The sequence below is a fragment of the Taudactylus pleione genome, unplaced genomic scaffold (genome assembly GCF_031769625.1).
Source record: "Taudactylus pleione unplaced genomic scaffold, aTauple2 ptg000655l, whole genome shotgun sequence".
NCBI classification, from domain to species: Eukaryota; Metazoa; Chordata; class Amphibia; order Anura; family Myobatrachidae; genus Taudactylus; species Taudactylus pleione.
In genome coordinates, this window is record NW_028285057.1 from 670,595 (window position 1) to 688,916 (window position 18,322).

The window sequence follows — 18,322 nt, forward strand, 5'->3', positions numbered from 1 at the left end:
TTTTTTTTTTAATCCTTCAGTTAAACTCTCGGACAACATTTCCCCGAAATGGCTCAGGCCTCCGCTGCCCCAGATTGTTCCCCAGCAGGATTCTTTGTGCTTTCATCAGATTGAGCTGGACCATTATGTGGGTGAGTTCTGTAAACAAAGTGACTTGGCGTCTCATTCCCATAATTATAATTTATAATCCGTTCACCAAGGTTTATTTCTTTGATGGATTCATTTAATTTGTTTATACTTTCTACTTCAGGGTCCATAGGGGGTCCACAGGGTTGACCTTGGGGTATAGCTGGATCTGGATCCACGGGCACCACGCAGTTAAAGCTTTGCTGCTCCCAGGATGCACTTGGGTCCGTCCTCCTCTATACCCCGCCCCGGCCACAGGCACCTCAGTTTTAGTTGGTGCCCGGCCGGAGTCGGGTCACCCTGTCGCAGTGGGGCTGCAGGAGCAGCCCCTAAGCTTTATTTTAAAAGAGAAATTTTTTATTTTTTTCTTCTTTTTTTACACTTTTAGAGCGGCAGCATCAGACTGTCCTTTAGGACGTCCACGCTGCCGCTCCTTCTCCCCGCTGGCGCCGCGACGCCAGTACAGCTCTGGGGATCGCGGCGGGACCCCAGAGCCTGTACTAGCCGGGCTCTGGGGACTCCCTTGACTGCTGCCGGACGCGACGGGGATCAGGTAAGCCGCGGGTCGCCGCGTGCGGCGGCCCGCGGATACTTCAATGCAGTCAGGAGCCTCCGGTCTCTGGGGACAGACCGGAGGCGCTAGCGGCGGCGGGCTCCCCCTCAATTGAGGAATACCCCGCGTGTCCGCTAGACCACCAGGGTATCAGGCTGGTAGCGGGACCGGCAACCCGGGGGTTAATTGCTAGCCAGGGGAGGCAGCCTTCCCTGTCTAGCGGCTCCTCCCCTCAGCTCAGCGCGCCTTTCAACAAGCAGTCTGGCGTCGCTGAGCTGCTCTTATCTTACGGCCACTCCTCCTCTGAGGTCTCCGGCGGCCATCTTTACTGGCACATCGCAGACTCCCAGGCGGTATCAAGTGGACCGGTCCCCCTGTGTACCTCTCCCCTGCTAAAGGACAGTGTACACAGCGCTATAGCCCTCCCAGACACTGAATCTGGGCGGTTGATTGTAGCGGAAGGTGCAGTGAGTATAACTTTTCTGCATTGTATGTGACTATTGCTAGTGCTGCCTGTCTGTGACTTATTCTCCTTACTGTCAGCTTATAACTATCCCTTTCCTTCTCCTACGGCCCGGCAGGTGTGTGGGGGAAGGGCGTTTTTCTGAGACCCTCACATATATAAAACACGTATTTGTGGGGTCAGTCACATACTGTTGTGTGCTACACAGTACCATATCTGGGCTGTTGTGTCGCATACTGGTGAGTGCGCGGGTGTTAAAACCGTAATTCCTCTGGTGATACCTATTTCTTGTGTATTTACGGTATCATGTCGGATGAGGAGACTGAGCGCTCTGTGGCTCCTGTGCTATTTTCCTGCAGACGCTGTGCTGCTGGAGTTGATGGGGAGGACTTATCTCAGGATGGTCTGTGCGGGCGGTGCCAGCTGGTACCGGGCCCCTCCAACCCCCCTGTATCACAGGACCCTCCTTGGGCGATGTTTTCACAGGTGCTGGCGTCTATTGCGGACCGGTTATCGGTCCCATCAGCGGTCCCTTCTAGGGCGTTACCGCAGCCCACCATCCCCCATTCCCCGAGGGTTCCACAAATGTTGCGGTCTTCCCCCGGGGCCCAGACTGTGGCTCCTAACTCGGGACTGCCTGTGTATGTGCAGTCTTCCCCAGGGACGTGTCAGTCTGTAGTGCCTTTGCAGAGTGTTGCTCCGACGGCTTCTCCGCCTTGGGTGGATGTTCTATCCAGCTCCGTACAGAGTCTGGCGGCTTCATCCTCGGCGTTTCAGTCTATGTTGCAAGGTGATGTGCCACCAAGGGTGTCTAAACGTCCGGTTGTGAGTTCACTAGCTGCGCAGTTGTCGGACTCGGAAGTATCCTCAGATGATGGAGAAATCCATGAGGACTCTGACTCTGATGTCATGGGGCAGGAGGTGGAAGCTAAGTCCTCCATTAATGTTCCAGCCTTAGTTAGGGCGGTGCGGGCTATCGTACATGTTGAGGATGATGCGCCGGCTCCTAGGTCGAAGTTTCCTAATTTTAAAAAGGCCAAGGTGACCTCAACTGTGTTCCCCCTGTCTGATCAATTATCGGATCATATGGCGGCGGCCTGGCAATTACCTAGTAAGAGGTTCCATCCACAGAAGAGGTTGGCGGCGAACTATCCTTTTCCTGAAGCTCATTGCAGGAAATGGGAAACTCCGCCGGCGGTGGATTCCCACGTTACCCGCTTGATCAAAAGCGCGACGTTGCCATTGCCGTCTATCTCCTCTTTGAAGGATCCCACGGACAGGAAGGTGGAGACTTGTTTAAAGTCCATTTATTCTCTTTCCGGGGCGGTGGCTCGCCCGTCCATGGCTATCTCCTGGGTGGCTAAGGCCATTGAGGCATGGGCCAATGCCTTGGAGGATACCTTTCCTGATGAGGCTCCGGATATCCAGAGAGCGCTAGTGGGACAGATGCGGGATGCAGCTTCCTATATTGGGGAAGCGTCTTTGGATGCCAGCCTGCTCACTTCTAGGGTGTCGGCTGCAGCGGTATCTGCTCGGCGCTCCCTGTGGCTGAGGTCCTGGAGGGCTGATGCAGATTCAAAAAAGGGTCTGGAGGCCTTGCCTTTTAATGGTGATTTACTATTTGGTCCGGATTTGGACAGAATAGTGGATACTTTGGCTAAGTCCAAGTCGGCTTTTCTCCCTTCGGCCTCTGCGCCGGCTAAAGTGAGGAGCTCTGCCTTTCGGTCCTTTCGGGTTCAGGGTAAGGCCAAGGGCCAGTCCTTCCCGAGACATTCGGCGACCAAGGCCGCACCCAAGCCCAAGAAGCAGGCATGGAGTGCTCGGCGCCCTTCTTCCAAGCAGGAGGATAAGCCTGCTGCCTGATGGGACGGGCCTCTCTCTGGGGGACCCCAGAGTGGGAGGCCGACTTCTCCAATTCGCCCAGTGTTGGCACAATACCACCACGGATGCCTGGGTTCGAGAAGTAGTCTCTCAGGGGTACGCCCTGTCTTTTCGGTTCAGGCCGCCCCACCAGTTTTTCTGTACGAGTCCTTCTCTGGACAAGACCAAAGCTGGTCAGATTCAGGTAGCTATAGAATCCTTGCTACAAGCAGGGGTCATTGTTCCCGTTCCGCAGTCTCAGCGCGGGACGGGGTACTATTCTACTCTGTTTCTGGTACAGAAACCCAATGGTTCTCATCGCCCTATCCTGAATTTGAAGTCTCTGAACAGATACCTCAGAGTTCCCAGGTTCAGGATGGAAACGTTACGTTCCATCATTCTGGCGATGGAACCCGGGGATTATATGGTCTCCCTCGATATCCAGGACGCCTATCTCCATGTGCCCATAGCACCGGCACATCAGCGGTATCTGAGGTTTGCTATCCTGAACCATCACTACCAGTTTCGGGCGTTGCCTTTTGGCCTTTCCACGGCTCCGAGGGTGTTCACCAAGGTGATGGCGGTTATGGCTGCCCACCTTCGGGGTCAGGGTCTACGTCTGTTGCCGTACCTGGACGATCTTCTGCTGCTGGCGAGCTCCCCGGAGGTGCTTCTTCGACATCTCCACCTGACCATTGCTTGTCTTCAAGCACACGGGTGGTTGATAAACTGGAAGAAGTCCTCCCTGATTCCATCACAGCGGATGGTTCATTTGGGAGCCCTGCTGGATTCTCGTCAGTAGCGGATTTTCCTGACTCCAGAGAAGGTCTCCTCCCTGCAGCTGCGGATACACAGTTGCCTGAGCAGTTGCCGCCTGTCGGTCCATTCAGCTATGAGAGTTCTGGGGTCCATGGTGTCGACATTCGACATGGTGGAATTTGCCCAGTTCCATTCCCGGCCCCTGCAGGGGCTGATTCTATCGGAATGGAACGTGTTACCTCACCGGATCCGCTCTCAGATGCTGGTGTTGTCCGCGGAGGTTCGGCAGTCTTTGGCTTGGTGGCTTCAGACGGTGCATCTGGTCGAGGGGCGCCCCTTTTGGATCCCGGACTGGGTCCTGCTCACGACGGATGCCAGTCTTCGGGGTTGGGGGGCAGTGACCGGCTCATTATCGCTTCAGGGTCGTTGGTCCGCGGAAGAAGCACTTCTCCCCATCAACATCCTGGAACTGCGGGCTGTGTACAGGGCCCTGCAGTCGTCCGGCCCCGCTCTTCACGGAAGGGCGGTTCAGGTGCAGTCCGACAACGCCACCACGGTGGCGTACATCAACCACCAAGGGGGAACTCGCAGTCGGGCAGCAATGTCGGAGGTGTCTCGCATTCTTGCTTGGGCGGAGTGTCACGTTCCAGCGATCTCGGCAGTCTTCATTCCCGGAGTCCTCAATTGGGAGGCGGACTTCCTCAGCCGTCACGATGTGCATCCCGGGGAATGGTCGCTTCACCCAGAGGTGTTTCAGCTACTCGTGGACAGGTGGGGGCTGCCGGAGCTGGACTTGATTGCCTCCCGTCACAATCACAAGTTGCCCGTTTACGGGTCAAGGACAAGAGACGCAGGCGCCTGTCTGGTAGACGCTCTGTCGGTGAAATGGACGTTTCACCTGGCGTATCTGTTTCCTCCGATATCCTTACTTCCTCGGGTTCTGCGGAAATTCAAGCAGGACGGCGGCACGCTCGTGCTGGTGGCTCCGGCGTGGCCCAGACGTCCTTGGTACTCCGATCTGAGGTGCCTCTCCATCGACGCTCCGTACCTTCTTCCTCAGCGTCGGGACCTGTTGTCTCAGGGGCCCTGCCTTTACCCGGATCTGGGTCGGCTGTCTTTGACGGCGTGGCTCTTGAGACAGCCGTCTTGAGGTCTAGGGGTTTCTCCAGTTCAGTGATTGGTACCATGCTTAGGGCACGCAAGCCTGCTTCCGCGCGGATTTACCACAGGGTGTGGCGCACTTATTTTCAGTGGTGTGAATCCAGAAACTATGATCCGCAGGTGTTCCGGGTTTCCAGAATCTTGGAATTTCTTCAATCGGGTTTGGACCTCGGCTTACGCCTGGCCTCTCTGAAGGTTCAGGTGTCTGCTTTGTCCGTGTGGTTTCAGCGACGGATTGCTACACTGCCAGATGTTTACACCTTTTTCCAAGGTGTTCTCAGGATCCAGCCTCCCTTCGTGCCTCCGGTGGCTCCGTGGGACTTGACGGTGGTACTGAGGGTCTTGCAGGGTCCTCCTTTTGAGCCGCTTGAGTCGGTGGAGCTCAAGTGGCTGACGTTTAAGACCATTTTTCTCCTGGCAATTGCTTCGGCCAGGAGGGTTTCAGAATTGGGGGCGCTTTCCTGTCGCCCTCCTTTTCTGATTTTTCACCAGGACAGGGCAGTGCTCCGCACGCGTCCTGAGTTTTTGCCCAAAGTGGTTTCAAAGTTCCACATTAATCAGGAACTTGTTGTGCCAGCTTTTCAGTCACCTGATCTTTCGGCTGGTGAGGCTTCCTTGGATGTGGTCCGGGCACTTAGAATCTATGTGGACCGGACTGCTTCGGTTAGGAAGTCGGATTCTTTGTTTGTCCTCTTTGGTTTTCACAAGAGGGGTTGGCCTGCCAACAAGCAAACGTTAGCCCGTTGGCTTCGTTCAGTTATTTGTGAGGCTTATGCGCAGGAGGGTTTACCTGTGCCAGCCTCTGTTAAGGGTCATTCCACTCGTTCTGTGGGTCCCTCTTGGGCTGCTAGACGTGGCGCCTCCGCTGTTCAGCTGTGTAAGGCGGCTACTTGGTCTTCAATTCAGACGTTTTTGAGGTTTTATGCGTTTGACACCTTCGCCTCTCAGGATGCATCCTTTGGGCGCCGGGTACTCCTTTCAGCACAGGAGCGTCCCCGCCCTTAGTTGAACTGCTTTGGGACATCCCCAAGGTCAACCCTGTGGACCCCCTATGGACCCTGAAGTAGAAAACAAGAGATATGGTAAGAACTTACCTTTGTTATCTCTGTTTCTACGAAGTCCATAGGGTCCACAGGGCGCCCGCCCTGACGCACCTGGCTTCAAATGGGCTGTGTGGCTGGTCACCGGTTTTCCGTCTCCCATTTCTGTGAGTATGGTTTCTTGTGTGTTCCAGTCTTCCTTCTCTCTGTTTAGTCTCCTCCTCCGGCCTTAGCTGCTTACCAACTGAGGTGCCTGTGGCCGGGGCGGGGTATAGAGGAGGACGGACCCAAGTGCATCCTGGGAGCAGCAAAGCTTTAACTGCGTGGTGCCCGTGGATCCAGATCCAGCTATACCCCAAGGTCAACCCTGTGGACCCTATGGACTTCGTAGAAACAGAGATAACAAAGGTAAGTTCTTACCATATCTCTTGTTTTTCCCTTTACAGGGAGCTAATGGAGGTTTGTACAACTTTAAAAGGACATTTCCACTTTAGGAAATGTCCTTTAGAAGTTTCAATGCTTCACTTGTGTCTGCACGTTATAACGGGGCTCGTCCCTTGGGCCTTTTGCAGAGTTTCAGGATCCACAAAGGATGCAGGGTGATGACAGAATGCTCTGCTGTACTTTTCTTTGAGAATTGGGTCCTCCTTTTTGGATGCCCGTTATCTTCAATGGTCCCATTCGAAGTCCCATTATAAAGGTAAAGGGAGGTGTGCAATTTTTATAGGACCTTTTATTATGCTATTCCAATATAGTCCAGTACCATGAATATTTTGGGGGCTATTTGGTAATAGTGGGTTAAGACTACTACGTTTCCATCTGCCTGAGTTACGTCTCCTTGGTGGTTTTGGCATATTTATTTTCTTATAGATTACTGGCTAAATGTAATTTGCGAGCCCTCTTTGCTGTCTTTTCTGTGAGACTGGTTGAAAGAAGGGGCACTATAGAACTGCGGCCATATGTTTTGGACGTTATTATTACAGTGAATTAAAGTTTATGGGCCTGCGCCAGTAAAGAAGGGGTGTTACGGCCTTCAATCAAGCTCCTTAAAGCAACGTATGGAGGATGATCTGGCGCTATTCTTGGCTGTTTTAAAATAAACACTTTTCGGAGTTACTCTGTTTATCAAATTCCTCCAGAGGGGTACAAAAGTGTATACCATCGCCTGCTGGTGTGTGTATAGATAATATATATTATAGAGAGAGAGAGAGAGTCTGGTTCTTACTTGGCCTCTGTGTTCTAGTAGTGTTCACTCTAGCTCCGGCGCGAGGCAGGGCACCGGAGTTAGAGAGGGCACGTTCGTACGCGCGTCCGAGAAGGGGGCGTGTCTATAAGACGGGTCCCCTTTTCGTCACTCTTGGGAGCGTGCCCGGCACTTACGGACACGCCGGGCAGCCCCCAAGCCCTGCAGACAGGGAGAATAGATGCTGGGCGCATGCGCCCGGCGTCTATTCTCCGGCGGTGACCGGGTCACCGCACATTTCTTCACCCGCGGGACACTGCGACCCGCGGGTGAAGACAGTTCCCGCAAGCTGTTAGGGCAGGGCGCTTTTTGCCCTCCTTCTGGAGGGCAGGGCGCTTTTTGCCTTCCAGAAAGAGGGCAGGGCGCCGCGCCCCGCTAAAACAGCCTAGCGGGAACGCTAGTTCAAGCATCCTGAAGGTAAGTACCAGGGGACGGTTAGGTTTAGGGTGCGGAGGAGGTTAGGTTCAGGCACTAAGGAAATGGTTATGTTCAGGCATGAGGAGGGTTAGAGGTTAGGTTAGTCAGCCGTCGGGATAAAACCTGGTCGGGTTGCCGGTGTCTGAATTCTGACCACCGGGAACCCGAACCCCTGCATCCCGTACCCAACCCGTCCTAAGTAGAGATGTGCGGCTCAGTTTTACTCGGATTTGTTCGGATCTCAAAAACGGCATCATATTGGCTATCCGGCTGTCACACGTTTTGGCTAGCCAATAAAATTAATCCGAACTTGAGATAATTTGGAGATAAGAATCGAATGAAACCGAATCCGCACATCTCTGGTTCTAAAAATATAAGAGTGGTAATTGGACAAAGAACGCAATTAGATTTTTTTTTTGCAAAGAGGTGAGTGCAGGAGAAATACTGTATTACTCGCATCTGAAATGTGTGTGTTTTAAAAATGCCCAGCATAGTGCCAAACAAACAAAACATCTTCCAAAAACCATAGAAAGTCAACTGAAGTAAAACAGAACAGATTGTTGGACCCTCTGAACCCATAGGTTATCAGATCTCTGTTGTTGAGAAGTATCTTATCAAATTCTGTGGCCATTAAGGGGCAGATTCAATTAGCCATGAGGCTCCGTTGGACTCTAGTACGCTACTACTAGCGTTCCCGCTAGGTTGTTTAAGTGGGGTGGCGCCCCCTGCCCTAGTTCTAAAGGGCAAAAAGCACCCTGCCCTCCGGCGCGGCGCCCCGCTGAAACAGCCTGCGGGTGCTGTCCCCACCCACTGGTCGCAGTGTTCCGCGGGTGGGGAAAACTGCAGTGTAACGGTCACCGCCATTCACACTGGCAGCAGCGCTTGGGGGAAGCCCGGCATGTCCATTAGTGCCGGGCACACCCCCCAAGAGTGACGAAAAGGGAACGTGTCTTAAGACATGCCCCTTTTCCTTGGCCACACCCACTTTCCAGGAACTCGCATGCCTTTGGAGAGTGCAGTTGTGCTCTTTCTCTAGGTCCAGCGCCGGACCTAGAGTGAATACTATACTACTACTCTGGTTTTCTGGGCATGAAGAGCTTACTGATTCTTTTTACTAACCGCCCTCAGAGTTGTGAGCAAAAAGAGTGAGGCTTTCCTCTCATAATCACCCTCTATGTGCACAGTACACTTCACACTTAATTCAATCTGGCCCTAAAATTCCACTTGCACACTATGGGGCTAATTTGAGTCTCGCACAAAGCGCACTCAGCAGCCTCTATTGGCGGTCACATGTCTTGCTACTTTATGGAAATGCTGCTACAAACTCCTTACCGTTGTGTACATCCTTTCGGCCGAATGTGCAAGGACTGAGTCGTCCACTTTTGCATGCCGTAATACTGATTGATGCATCTTTATAAGAACATCATCGGTCGCACCATCGAAGCTTGCACCAGGTGCATTTACTGTGTCTGACCATGACCTCCTATGTCTGCGGCTGTGCGCCTGGGAACGCAGCCACACCTGCGACACGCTCATGGACATAATCCTGACACGATCACAATAGCATAAATAGAAAACATTGATGGCGGGAAACCATCGACCTCTCAGCAGTGATGTTTGATGCCCATAATGCCCGTATCATGAACCATCTCATTAATGCATCAACCATTAAAAAACATTCCTAGTAAAAAGGACTTAACTGAGGGAGACTCTGCTGGTGAGTACAGCGAGAGAGCCTCTATTATGTTGTCGCCAACAGAAAGAGCCCTTTGATGTGGTTTACTTTCTACGGCTTAGTTAGCCCCTAGCTTCTTCTACAACAGTGGGTTCTTCCTCTTGTACGCTTATCTTTCATACGCGTTAGTCATGTGTTTTTTATTTATAAATTTTCTTGACTGTCCAGATGGCCAATCTCGTGCGTACAATAACATGATCCGGAGCAGTGCTAGATATGTGCTGGGCCTTAAATACCTCTGTGTACGTGTTTAATGCAGTCACTGGGTGAGATGGTAACAAGGTGGTGTTTTGCACAATTATGCTGGTATTTATAGCATTTTATGGAGTAAACTGCTACATTGTTGCATGGAAAGCATATTAAGATATAATGGTGCACACACACGGTCAGATGAACGATTTGAATTACGAACGATTTCTGACTGCATTAAAATGATTGAAATCGTCCAAATCTGACTGCAAACACATCAGATGTCAGATCTCGTTATCTGACAAGCGGGAACGCGCATCGTTCATATGACAAACATGTTAGATATGTCAGATTTTCCTTCAGATATGAACGATTTTTAAAATCGTTATTGTACAGATCTGAAGGAAAATCTGACCATGTGCATGCACCATAATAGCAACGTTTCCGTAATTCAGTAAGTCCAGTGTTCTCCCCAGGCTGTTTTTTGCGGATGCACTTTGGGAACCTGCAAGTGGGGACAGTGGACCTCCTTCAGAGTCGGTCGTTGCGGCCGCTCGGTCGTACGCCACCGATGTTCGGTAAACTGCGCATGCGTAAAATTCGCAATGCGCTTGCGCAACCTAGCTATTACGATCAGAAATTGCTCTCTCCTTGAACACAGCCAGGTCGTTAGTTTGAGTGACAGATTGAGCCGTTTGTGGGTGGTAACAGGGGAAGGTGCTTATGAACGGGGGAGTGGAGATCCTTACGCAGGCGTGCCTGACTATGCAAACGGCGTTTTATGGGAGTGCATAATTAACTAGTGTCATGTCACACATGACATGGGTGGTTTTTACACTGACTTGATCGTAGTGCTTAAGAGAGGGTATGGTCAACCTCAAGCTCTACGACCAGCTCCGATGGTCTCGATTAATCCTTACATGCCCGGAGATGACGTGTATTGCGAACGAGAAGGGGGCGTGTTTTTAGTCTTGTGGCCGCATCCTCCCTTCGCTCGTCCAGCTAACCATCCCATCTTAATGACGCAACTTGCGAGCGCTTCATTTGCATATCCGGCCCCTTTTACCTTACGACCGAGCGGCCGCAACGACCAACTCTGAATGAGGTCCTGTGTCTGGGAGCTGTATAAAAAGGACCAGATCCTACAGACTTTGCAGCTTTTTCATAATCAGACTAAGGGGTAAATTTACTAAAGTGAGAGTTTTTAGAAGTGAGTTTTAAAAGTGATGTTGCCCATAGCAACCAATCAGATTCTACTTAACATTTAACTAGCACCTTCTAGAAGAGAATAGCTAGAATCTGACTGGTTGCTATGGGCAACATCACTTTTCAAACTCACTTTTAAAAGCTCTCACTTTAGTAAATATACCCCTAAGCCTATAATAAGAAGAGAATTAATATATAAAATGTTATTTCAAGTTTAAATCATTATAAGGTCAGGGTTTAAAACATTTTATTATTGCAAAAGCCCCCACCCGGCTACTTCTTGATGCCACCCGGCTGGAAAAAATTTCTGGTGAGAACACTGAAGTCCTATTTAAAACTTGTGGGTGCTTATGTAATAGGTTTGCGAGTGGCAGCGGGATCACCTGCGAGTCTTCCCGTAATTTTTAAAGCTGCAATCATTTTAAAGGGAAAACCAAGCTAATTTTGCCTTTTTAAAATGATTGCCGTTTTAAAAATACAGAGAGACTCGCAGGAGTTCCTGCAGCGGCTGCATCTCGCAATCTACTCTATTACATAAGCCCGGTGGACAGAGTTGGAAAAGCTTATCCTTAAATTGCACAACTGCAGAGGTATTTCTGAACAGAGATTCCTATAATAATTTGCATTATTCCTGTCTGCACAATGGTATTGGCATTGAAGAGAAGGACGTTTGTGAGCTATATAATTAGCTGTTATTGGTTCTGTCGGAACCTTACTTGCAACTTTATTATGGGATATCCCATCAGGGGAATCTCCAGCAAAGAAACCAGCAAGATTTCTGTACCATAATGGCAGCAGCTTCAGATTGTGTTTGTTCCTCGCGCTGAATGGAATCTGTGTCTTTGTGTTACATGATTCTATATAATAATATACAATAGTGGCTGGTGTTATTTTACGATAAGCATACTTAAGTGTTATAAGCCTAATGTGACATTACAAAAAAGAGGAAAATGCCTAACTCAGTATTAGTCAAGTGTTTAACATGTCATGTTAGTGGGCTGTCGGTATAGGCTCAGAAAATGGATTTAGGCCTTTACCAAATGGGCTTCCACCTCGCTGTATACTATATAGATAACTCATTGGACCCTTCTTTGCAGGACATTGGCCTAAACATGTGACTGAAATGCGTGAGTTGGGGCTACTGTATGTACAGGTATTTGTGCACTACACATTGCCTGTGCATTGCACCAGAACGATGCAATTTGGCATTTCTCCTAATTAAATGGACTCCTAATTGTCAGAGTTTAAGAGTCCCCAGGTTTTGAGCCCACTCCTGTATCCGTATGCAGATAGAATGCTTATACCAGTGGTTCCTAAACCCTGTCCTCAAGGCATCCTAAGAGTTCAGGTTTTCAGGATATCCATACTTAAGCCCAGGTGACTTTATTAGTACCACACTCAACTTGATTATACTGTCTATGAATACCTAACTATCTAAACACCCTAAATGTCGCTATTTAACGTTGTAAGTCGCACAAGAAATAATTGCTTTCCAGACTTTGATTGTGGTTCCAAAGCACAAAAAGATATTATTCACCAAAAAGCATAGTTACACGCTGTGATCTAAATACAATTAGCGCAAACAAATTACACAATCACAAGGTACAGTCGATACATACGCATGCGCTCTGGATCCAGATTTCCCGGCATCAACTATGAAACCTCCGCCAACAGAAAAGAAAAGATCACTAACTACCAGATCCAGGGAGCTTGCTTATGTACCCTTGCAGAGATAGGCAATACAATAGAACAAGTTGGCATAATCCCATTCGTTCTCTTCTTGCTTCTTCTGTAACGATGCAGTCCATAGGCCAGTTTATACAGTATGGGTCCAGCCCTCCAACGGCTCTTTGTGTATGTTTTCCCGCTGAAGAACAAGTCTAAACTGGCTAATAAACATTACATTACAGAGTACATTTCAATGCCTAACTCTCTATGATCCATAATTTGCAGACACATGTTGCGATCTCCCTGCAGATGGAACTGGAGATCTGCAAATAAACAGTGGTTAAGAATGGCACCAAACATGGTCTGTTTATCATGTACTAAACCTTAGATCTTAAATACAGTCGCTTTATTACATAATGAATATAACCTTGAATATTAACCTTAATGCTAGGGAACCTTTCTATGTAAGTGTGCACCGTGTAAGTGTAAGGATATTAAGAAAAGGCGCTAGTTAGCGTTGTGCGTCTACATGTTTGTGGAGTACACCGTGGTACGTGTTTTGCAGGATTGTTCATATTATATGTTTTAGTAAATGTATGTATTTATATAATGAGGACTTTTAACATTGTTCTACTGCGTAGGAAACGCACGACGCTGAATAATATCGCCGTATGCACTTATAATGTGTGAGATTCACTAAAATGGCATCTTGTTGCCATTCGCAAAATGGCGTTGTGCAGATTTTAATTTTAACAGATTCTGTCTTAGCCAATCATCCGGCTTCGACACGTCTATGCACAAGCATGGATATCCCTAAATCCTGGACTGTTACGGTGCCTTGAGGACCGAGTCTGTGCATAGTCTGTCTCCAGTCAGACAAGTGCAGTGGGAGCCTCTTGCACGCGCCTTCCCTTCCTTTCTGCCAAAGGCTTCTACTGCAGGAGATGGAGTGAAGGGACAGCCCAAGCACAATAAGATGTGGTTAGTCTGGGTGCAGGGGTTCCTCAGAAAATTGTGGTGGCCAGGGTTAGTATAGGGGGGAGTAGGAGAGGAGAGACCCCTCAACCCAGCAAATGCCAGGCACAATTCGCTAATAGGGATAGATAGGTTTTTAGCTTGCGGGAAGAGTGTTTTTATGTAAAGGTAGTTATTACTAGATTTGTGCTTTTTTTTTCTTAGGTTAGTTTTACATTCTTTCAACTTTCCATTGTTGCTTATGGATTAAAGTTCCGCTTTTTTTATTAAAATACCATGATGCTACACAAGCCTAATGGGCAAAGAGATTGCAGTGTAAATTGTATGCTGTACAATGCATACTGTCGGTCATACATACTGGGGCACATTGCACGAGTAGGCTGAAATAACTATTCTGTTTATGACCTGTGTAGGAGTTAATCTTTCAATCCAAATGAAATGAGCCACAGATATTTGCTTTGTCCTGTGTAAATAAGGAAGTTCCACATTGGAGACAATTAGATCAGGTATTATTGGTGCTATAGGGAAGCAATTTCACTTTATTTTTTTATCCTTGGCAACGTTTTTCTGTTATTCCTCTGCCCCCTCCATTGAAGATTTGGTTCCAAGTAAAGTAACGGATAATGTCACTGGGGTGAGGAAATCCCCTGGGGATAATCCGTACTGTTTTGGGTAGGTGGATCAGATGTCCTGGTGTGCAAGATTGCTGTACTTAATGCTGGCTGGCATCCTGTGATAAATCACTTGTATCTGCACTGATTGCATGCACCTCAATAGCAATCTGCTTTTTCTAATCGGCAGACATGTTATTAAATATATTAGTGTCATTTAGAAATCCCATATGGAACTAAACTCGCTCACCCCTCTTTGGGCACTATCGGCTGTAGTAATGTGTAATAATAAATGTAGCGATCAGAAAAACTTACATATATTAATCCTTGATTTATGTGCATGAAGTATTCTTTCTGAAGCCATATGTTTAGTTGAAGCCATGCCTGCTGTATGTCTGAAACGTAACATTTTACATCTGTGCAGATTGCAAACTTTTAGCAAAAGAGATTTTTTTTTTTCTCAGTAGAGATGTGCAATTCGGTTTTCCTGGAAACCAAACACATTCGAACTTTGGGGTTCTAATGGGGGGTATCCACTTAGCGATATACAAACGAGAGCATGATTGCAACATTGCAATCGTACTGTCGTTTGTATAGCTAGTGATGTGCCTAGACTGAACGTTCACTCGTTCAGTCCCGGCACATCCCTCATCCCCGCACATGCTAAACCTGACGAGATCGTCAGGTTGACCTGCATGTACGGGCGATGTCGGAAGCGACCCGCGGGCACGCACATCGCAGGTCTCTTCTGTCCAAAACATGCGCGATTGCACGATAACGACATCGTTATCGTGCAATAGCTTGTTTCAATCGCTAAGTGGATACCCCCCATAAGTCTAACCGAATCCTACCTTTGATCACATTAAGGTGTCCTAGTAGAACAAAGTCCTGGTTTGAATCACTTTTGGGGGTCCGAGTAATTACGGCTCAGGTCTGCTGTAAATTCGGAACTTGGATTTAAAAACCGAATCTCGGGTTTTGGATTGCATGTAAAGGTCCAAATTACATTATTTTAGCTGTTTTTATCAATTTTAAAGAATTCTGAAACAGAACCAAAACACTTGAGGGTGATTTTACCAAAACGCACCTCTAATCCAAAGTTATGCTGGGCATACACGGCCAGATAAAATGCCTGTCAGACCGACAGACATTTTATCTGGCCAGCTGCCAGCCGCAGATGTCGCCGGCATACACTGTGAGATTACTCAGTGTATTCGGCAGACATCCGCGCTCCGCCCTCGGGGGAGGAGACATTTCCCTGTTCCTTCCGTAGGAAGGAACACGGGAAACATCTGTCTGTCGGCCGCGGCTGGGCATACACTGCCCCATGCGGCCGACTGTTTACCGGGAAATATTGCATCGCACGGGCATGCTGGACAATCCGGCATGCCCGACCGAGCAATATTTAACCCTCGGTCGCCCCCCCCCCCACACGCTACAATTATCGGGGCGATCCGCCAATATCAGGCGGATCGCCCCGATAATTGTACCGTGTATGGCCAGCATTAGGGTTGGCTTCTGCTGGTCATTTATTTAACAAGACACCTTTTTTTTGTGGCACGTGATGAAAACAATGTTGCATTTTTCGCCTCTGAATCTAGTGTATTAAAAAAAATAAAAAATAAATCCAGCCTGGTTTTTCCCAAACCTTGGAGAGGAGACTCTTGTAGCAGACTAGTTCTTTCCATTGAATGACGTTTAAACAAATCACTTTGGGGTGAGTAATGCCTGTTGTGGGCAAAGCTGATATACAGGGGAGAGATATACTTGCCCATCCAACCAGAGTCGGCAGGTCTGAGATTCTATATTATGCTTCCTCGTAGTTTTGAGAATGAGGTACTGGGTGGGTGAGTATCTTCCAAGACGTAGGGATCATAGAGATCAAGGAGCTGTACTGCTCTTGTTAGAATAATTACTAAACCTTTAATAAGGGTGACAAGTGCCATACATTTATTAACATTTACTTGTATAGTTCCAGCGAATTCTGTTGCGCTGTACAATTGGTGATCAGATTGGTTAGCAGGTAGATTTGCACTTTTACGTTGAAGTCAGGCTATGCATGGGATACATTTAAAATCGTGCATATAGTTTTTAGGGAATGTTTGTGTTTTCTTTTGGTTTTACTTATTTAGATTTGCCCATCCTGACTATTATTACTGCATGCTAAACAGCTGCTGACACAGGGTCTCTAACTTACACTGATGGTGAATGTAAGCTCTGCTGACCAGTGTGTACTGATATTATGTCTTTGCAGGCTCGCACATTTCTGGGATGCTTGGTGCTACACAAGGACCTGTCCCCATTATACGGATGTTTGGGATCACCGCACATGGGAACAGTGTATGCTGCCATATTCACGGCTTTGCTCCATATTTCTATGTGCCCTGCCAACCTGGTACGTGCCTGGGAAGTGTGTACTCTGAGATAACCGCTTGGATAAACTGCTCATGAAGTTGCATATTACACAAACCCAATGGGGCAGAGTCCATTTTCAGAGCGTATCCTGCGTGATTTCGCTCTGCGCATGCATCTTAACCATTCGCTAACATCCGCACCTCCACCTGCTACTGAGGGAGCGTAACTGGGTTGTTATAGGGCGTTCTCCGTAAGGTTGTGACGTCACAGCTGCGGCATATGGAGGGTTGTGCGTATGTGTACAGTGTTCACTCTAGTTCTGGTGCCAGGCATGGCGACAGACCTAGAGAAGGGGCACACTGGTGCGCGCCCGAAAAGGGGGCGTGGTCACAGGAAAATGGGGCATGTGTTTTAAAGCCTGCCCCCTATTCCTCACTGTTGGGGGTGTGCCCGGCAGTTACGGACATGCCGGGCTGCCCCCAAGCTCTCCCTTTTCTGTGAATAGATGCTGGGTGCATGTGCCTGGCATTTGTTCACCGGTGCTAATCGCTATACCGCAGTTTTACCCACCTGAAATCTGGCCCCCCTAAAACAGGCTAGCGGGAAGGCTACATGTAGATACGCCTGTTTTCTGACTCCTAGTATAGGGCTGGTGCATGCCACGCTGATAATGATGACCGTGACACCAAGCAGACGAATCAGGATGGTACAGCCATAGGGATGCTCAGCACTTGGAATACAGGTGAATTTACACATTTGGTTACACGCATACAAAGCTGGAGCAATTACGGCCAAATTGCATTCAACTACGCATATCCCCATTAGGATGATTGGCTCGGTGATCGTGTGATGCTCTTGTTGCCTTGCGTTGGGCTCGCTCTGTGACTGTTCTAATGCTGCTGTCACAGGGTGGTCTACCCCTACTCAAATCTGTTACCTAAATAAGTCATTCAGTGTATGTACTAACGTTTTCAATTAGAGTTGCCTGAAATACGAGCAATGGTAATCCCGGGGTCCACAGATACAAGTACTGCTTATGTATTTATAGTCCCCCTCCTTCCTTAGCTCTTGGTAAATAGCTTGCCAGGTCTATTTTCCCTCCATGGCATCGCATAAAAATATTTTTCTACCTCAGGGTCCTTAGGGATCCACAGGGATACCTTGGGGGGTATAGGTCTTGGCTCCAGCCATGGGCACCACAGAGTTAAAGATGTCCTCCCAGGATGCATCGGGCCCCCTCCTATACCCCGCCCCAGGCCAAGGCACCTCAGTTTTCAGTAGGTGCCCGGCCGGGAGCCGGTCATCGCAGAGGGGGGCGGACATCCATGCTACCGCTCCGACACCCCAGCTAGCGGAACCCCCGGGGGCCTTGGACTGTGGCCGGACCTACGAGGGGCTAAATAAGGTAAGCAGCGGGCGTGTGCGGTAGGCGCCCGCTGAATCACAGTCCGGCGTCCCCAGGGCTGGGGGCTCCCTGGGGACGGCAGTATAGTGGAGCCAGGCGGATGCCTGCGCTCTCCACTAGACCACCAGGGATACGAGGCTGGAGCGTTGCGGAACATGCTCCAGCATCCCGGGGGGCTAATGGCCTGCCAGGGGAGGATGCCTTCCCTGAAGCGCACAGGAGGCTCCTCCCCATCACTGCTCTCCGCCGCCTTACATTAAGGTTTTGGCGGGCTGAGGCAGTGACCCGCCTCCCTTCTTCCTCCTGTCAGCCATTTTAGCTATCCCTATTTCTTCCTCCTGACCAGCCCTCTCAGTGCTACTGTCAGGGTAGGAATTTACCTCACAGTTTTAGATTTATTTCTGTGAGAGGAGTGTCACATACCACTAGAGTCCAGTGAGGACTCTGCTAGAAGAGCACCTCTCCTCCTATTTTCCTGCTCCAGATGTAAAGCAGGTGTGGGGGAGGGGGCGGTACTTCAGGATGGGTTATGTGCTGCATGTTTGACCATCCCTTG

General features: G+C 49.1%; 1 protein-coding gene across 2 annotated transcripts in view; it reads left to right on the forward strand.

The window, feature by feature from the left end:
* POLD1 (DNA polymerase delta 1, catalytic subunit) overlaps window positions 1-18,322 on the forward strand; it is a 156,494-nt gene that overhangs the window by 2,961 nt on the left and 135,211 nt on the right. For both annotated transcript variants that reach the window (XM_088455427.1, XM_088455428.1), the window contains exons 3-4: window positions 21-131; window positions 16,261-16,401. In XM_088455427.1, the coding sequence (XP_088311553.1) occupies window positions 21-131; window positions 16,261-16,401 (252 nt within the window). The remainder of the gene's footprint in view (window positions 1-20; window positions 132-16,260; window positions 16,402-18,322) is intronic.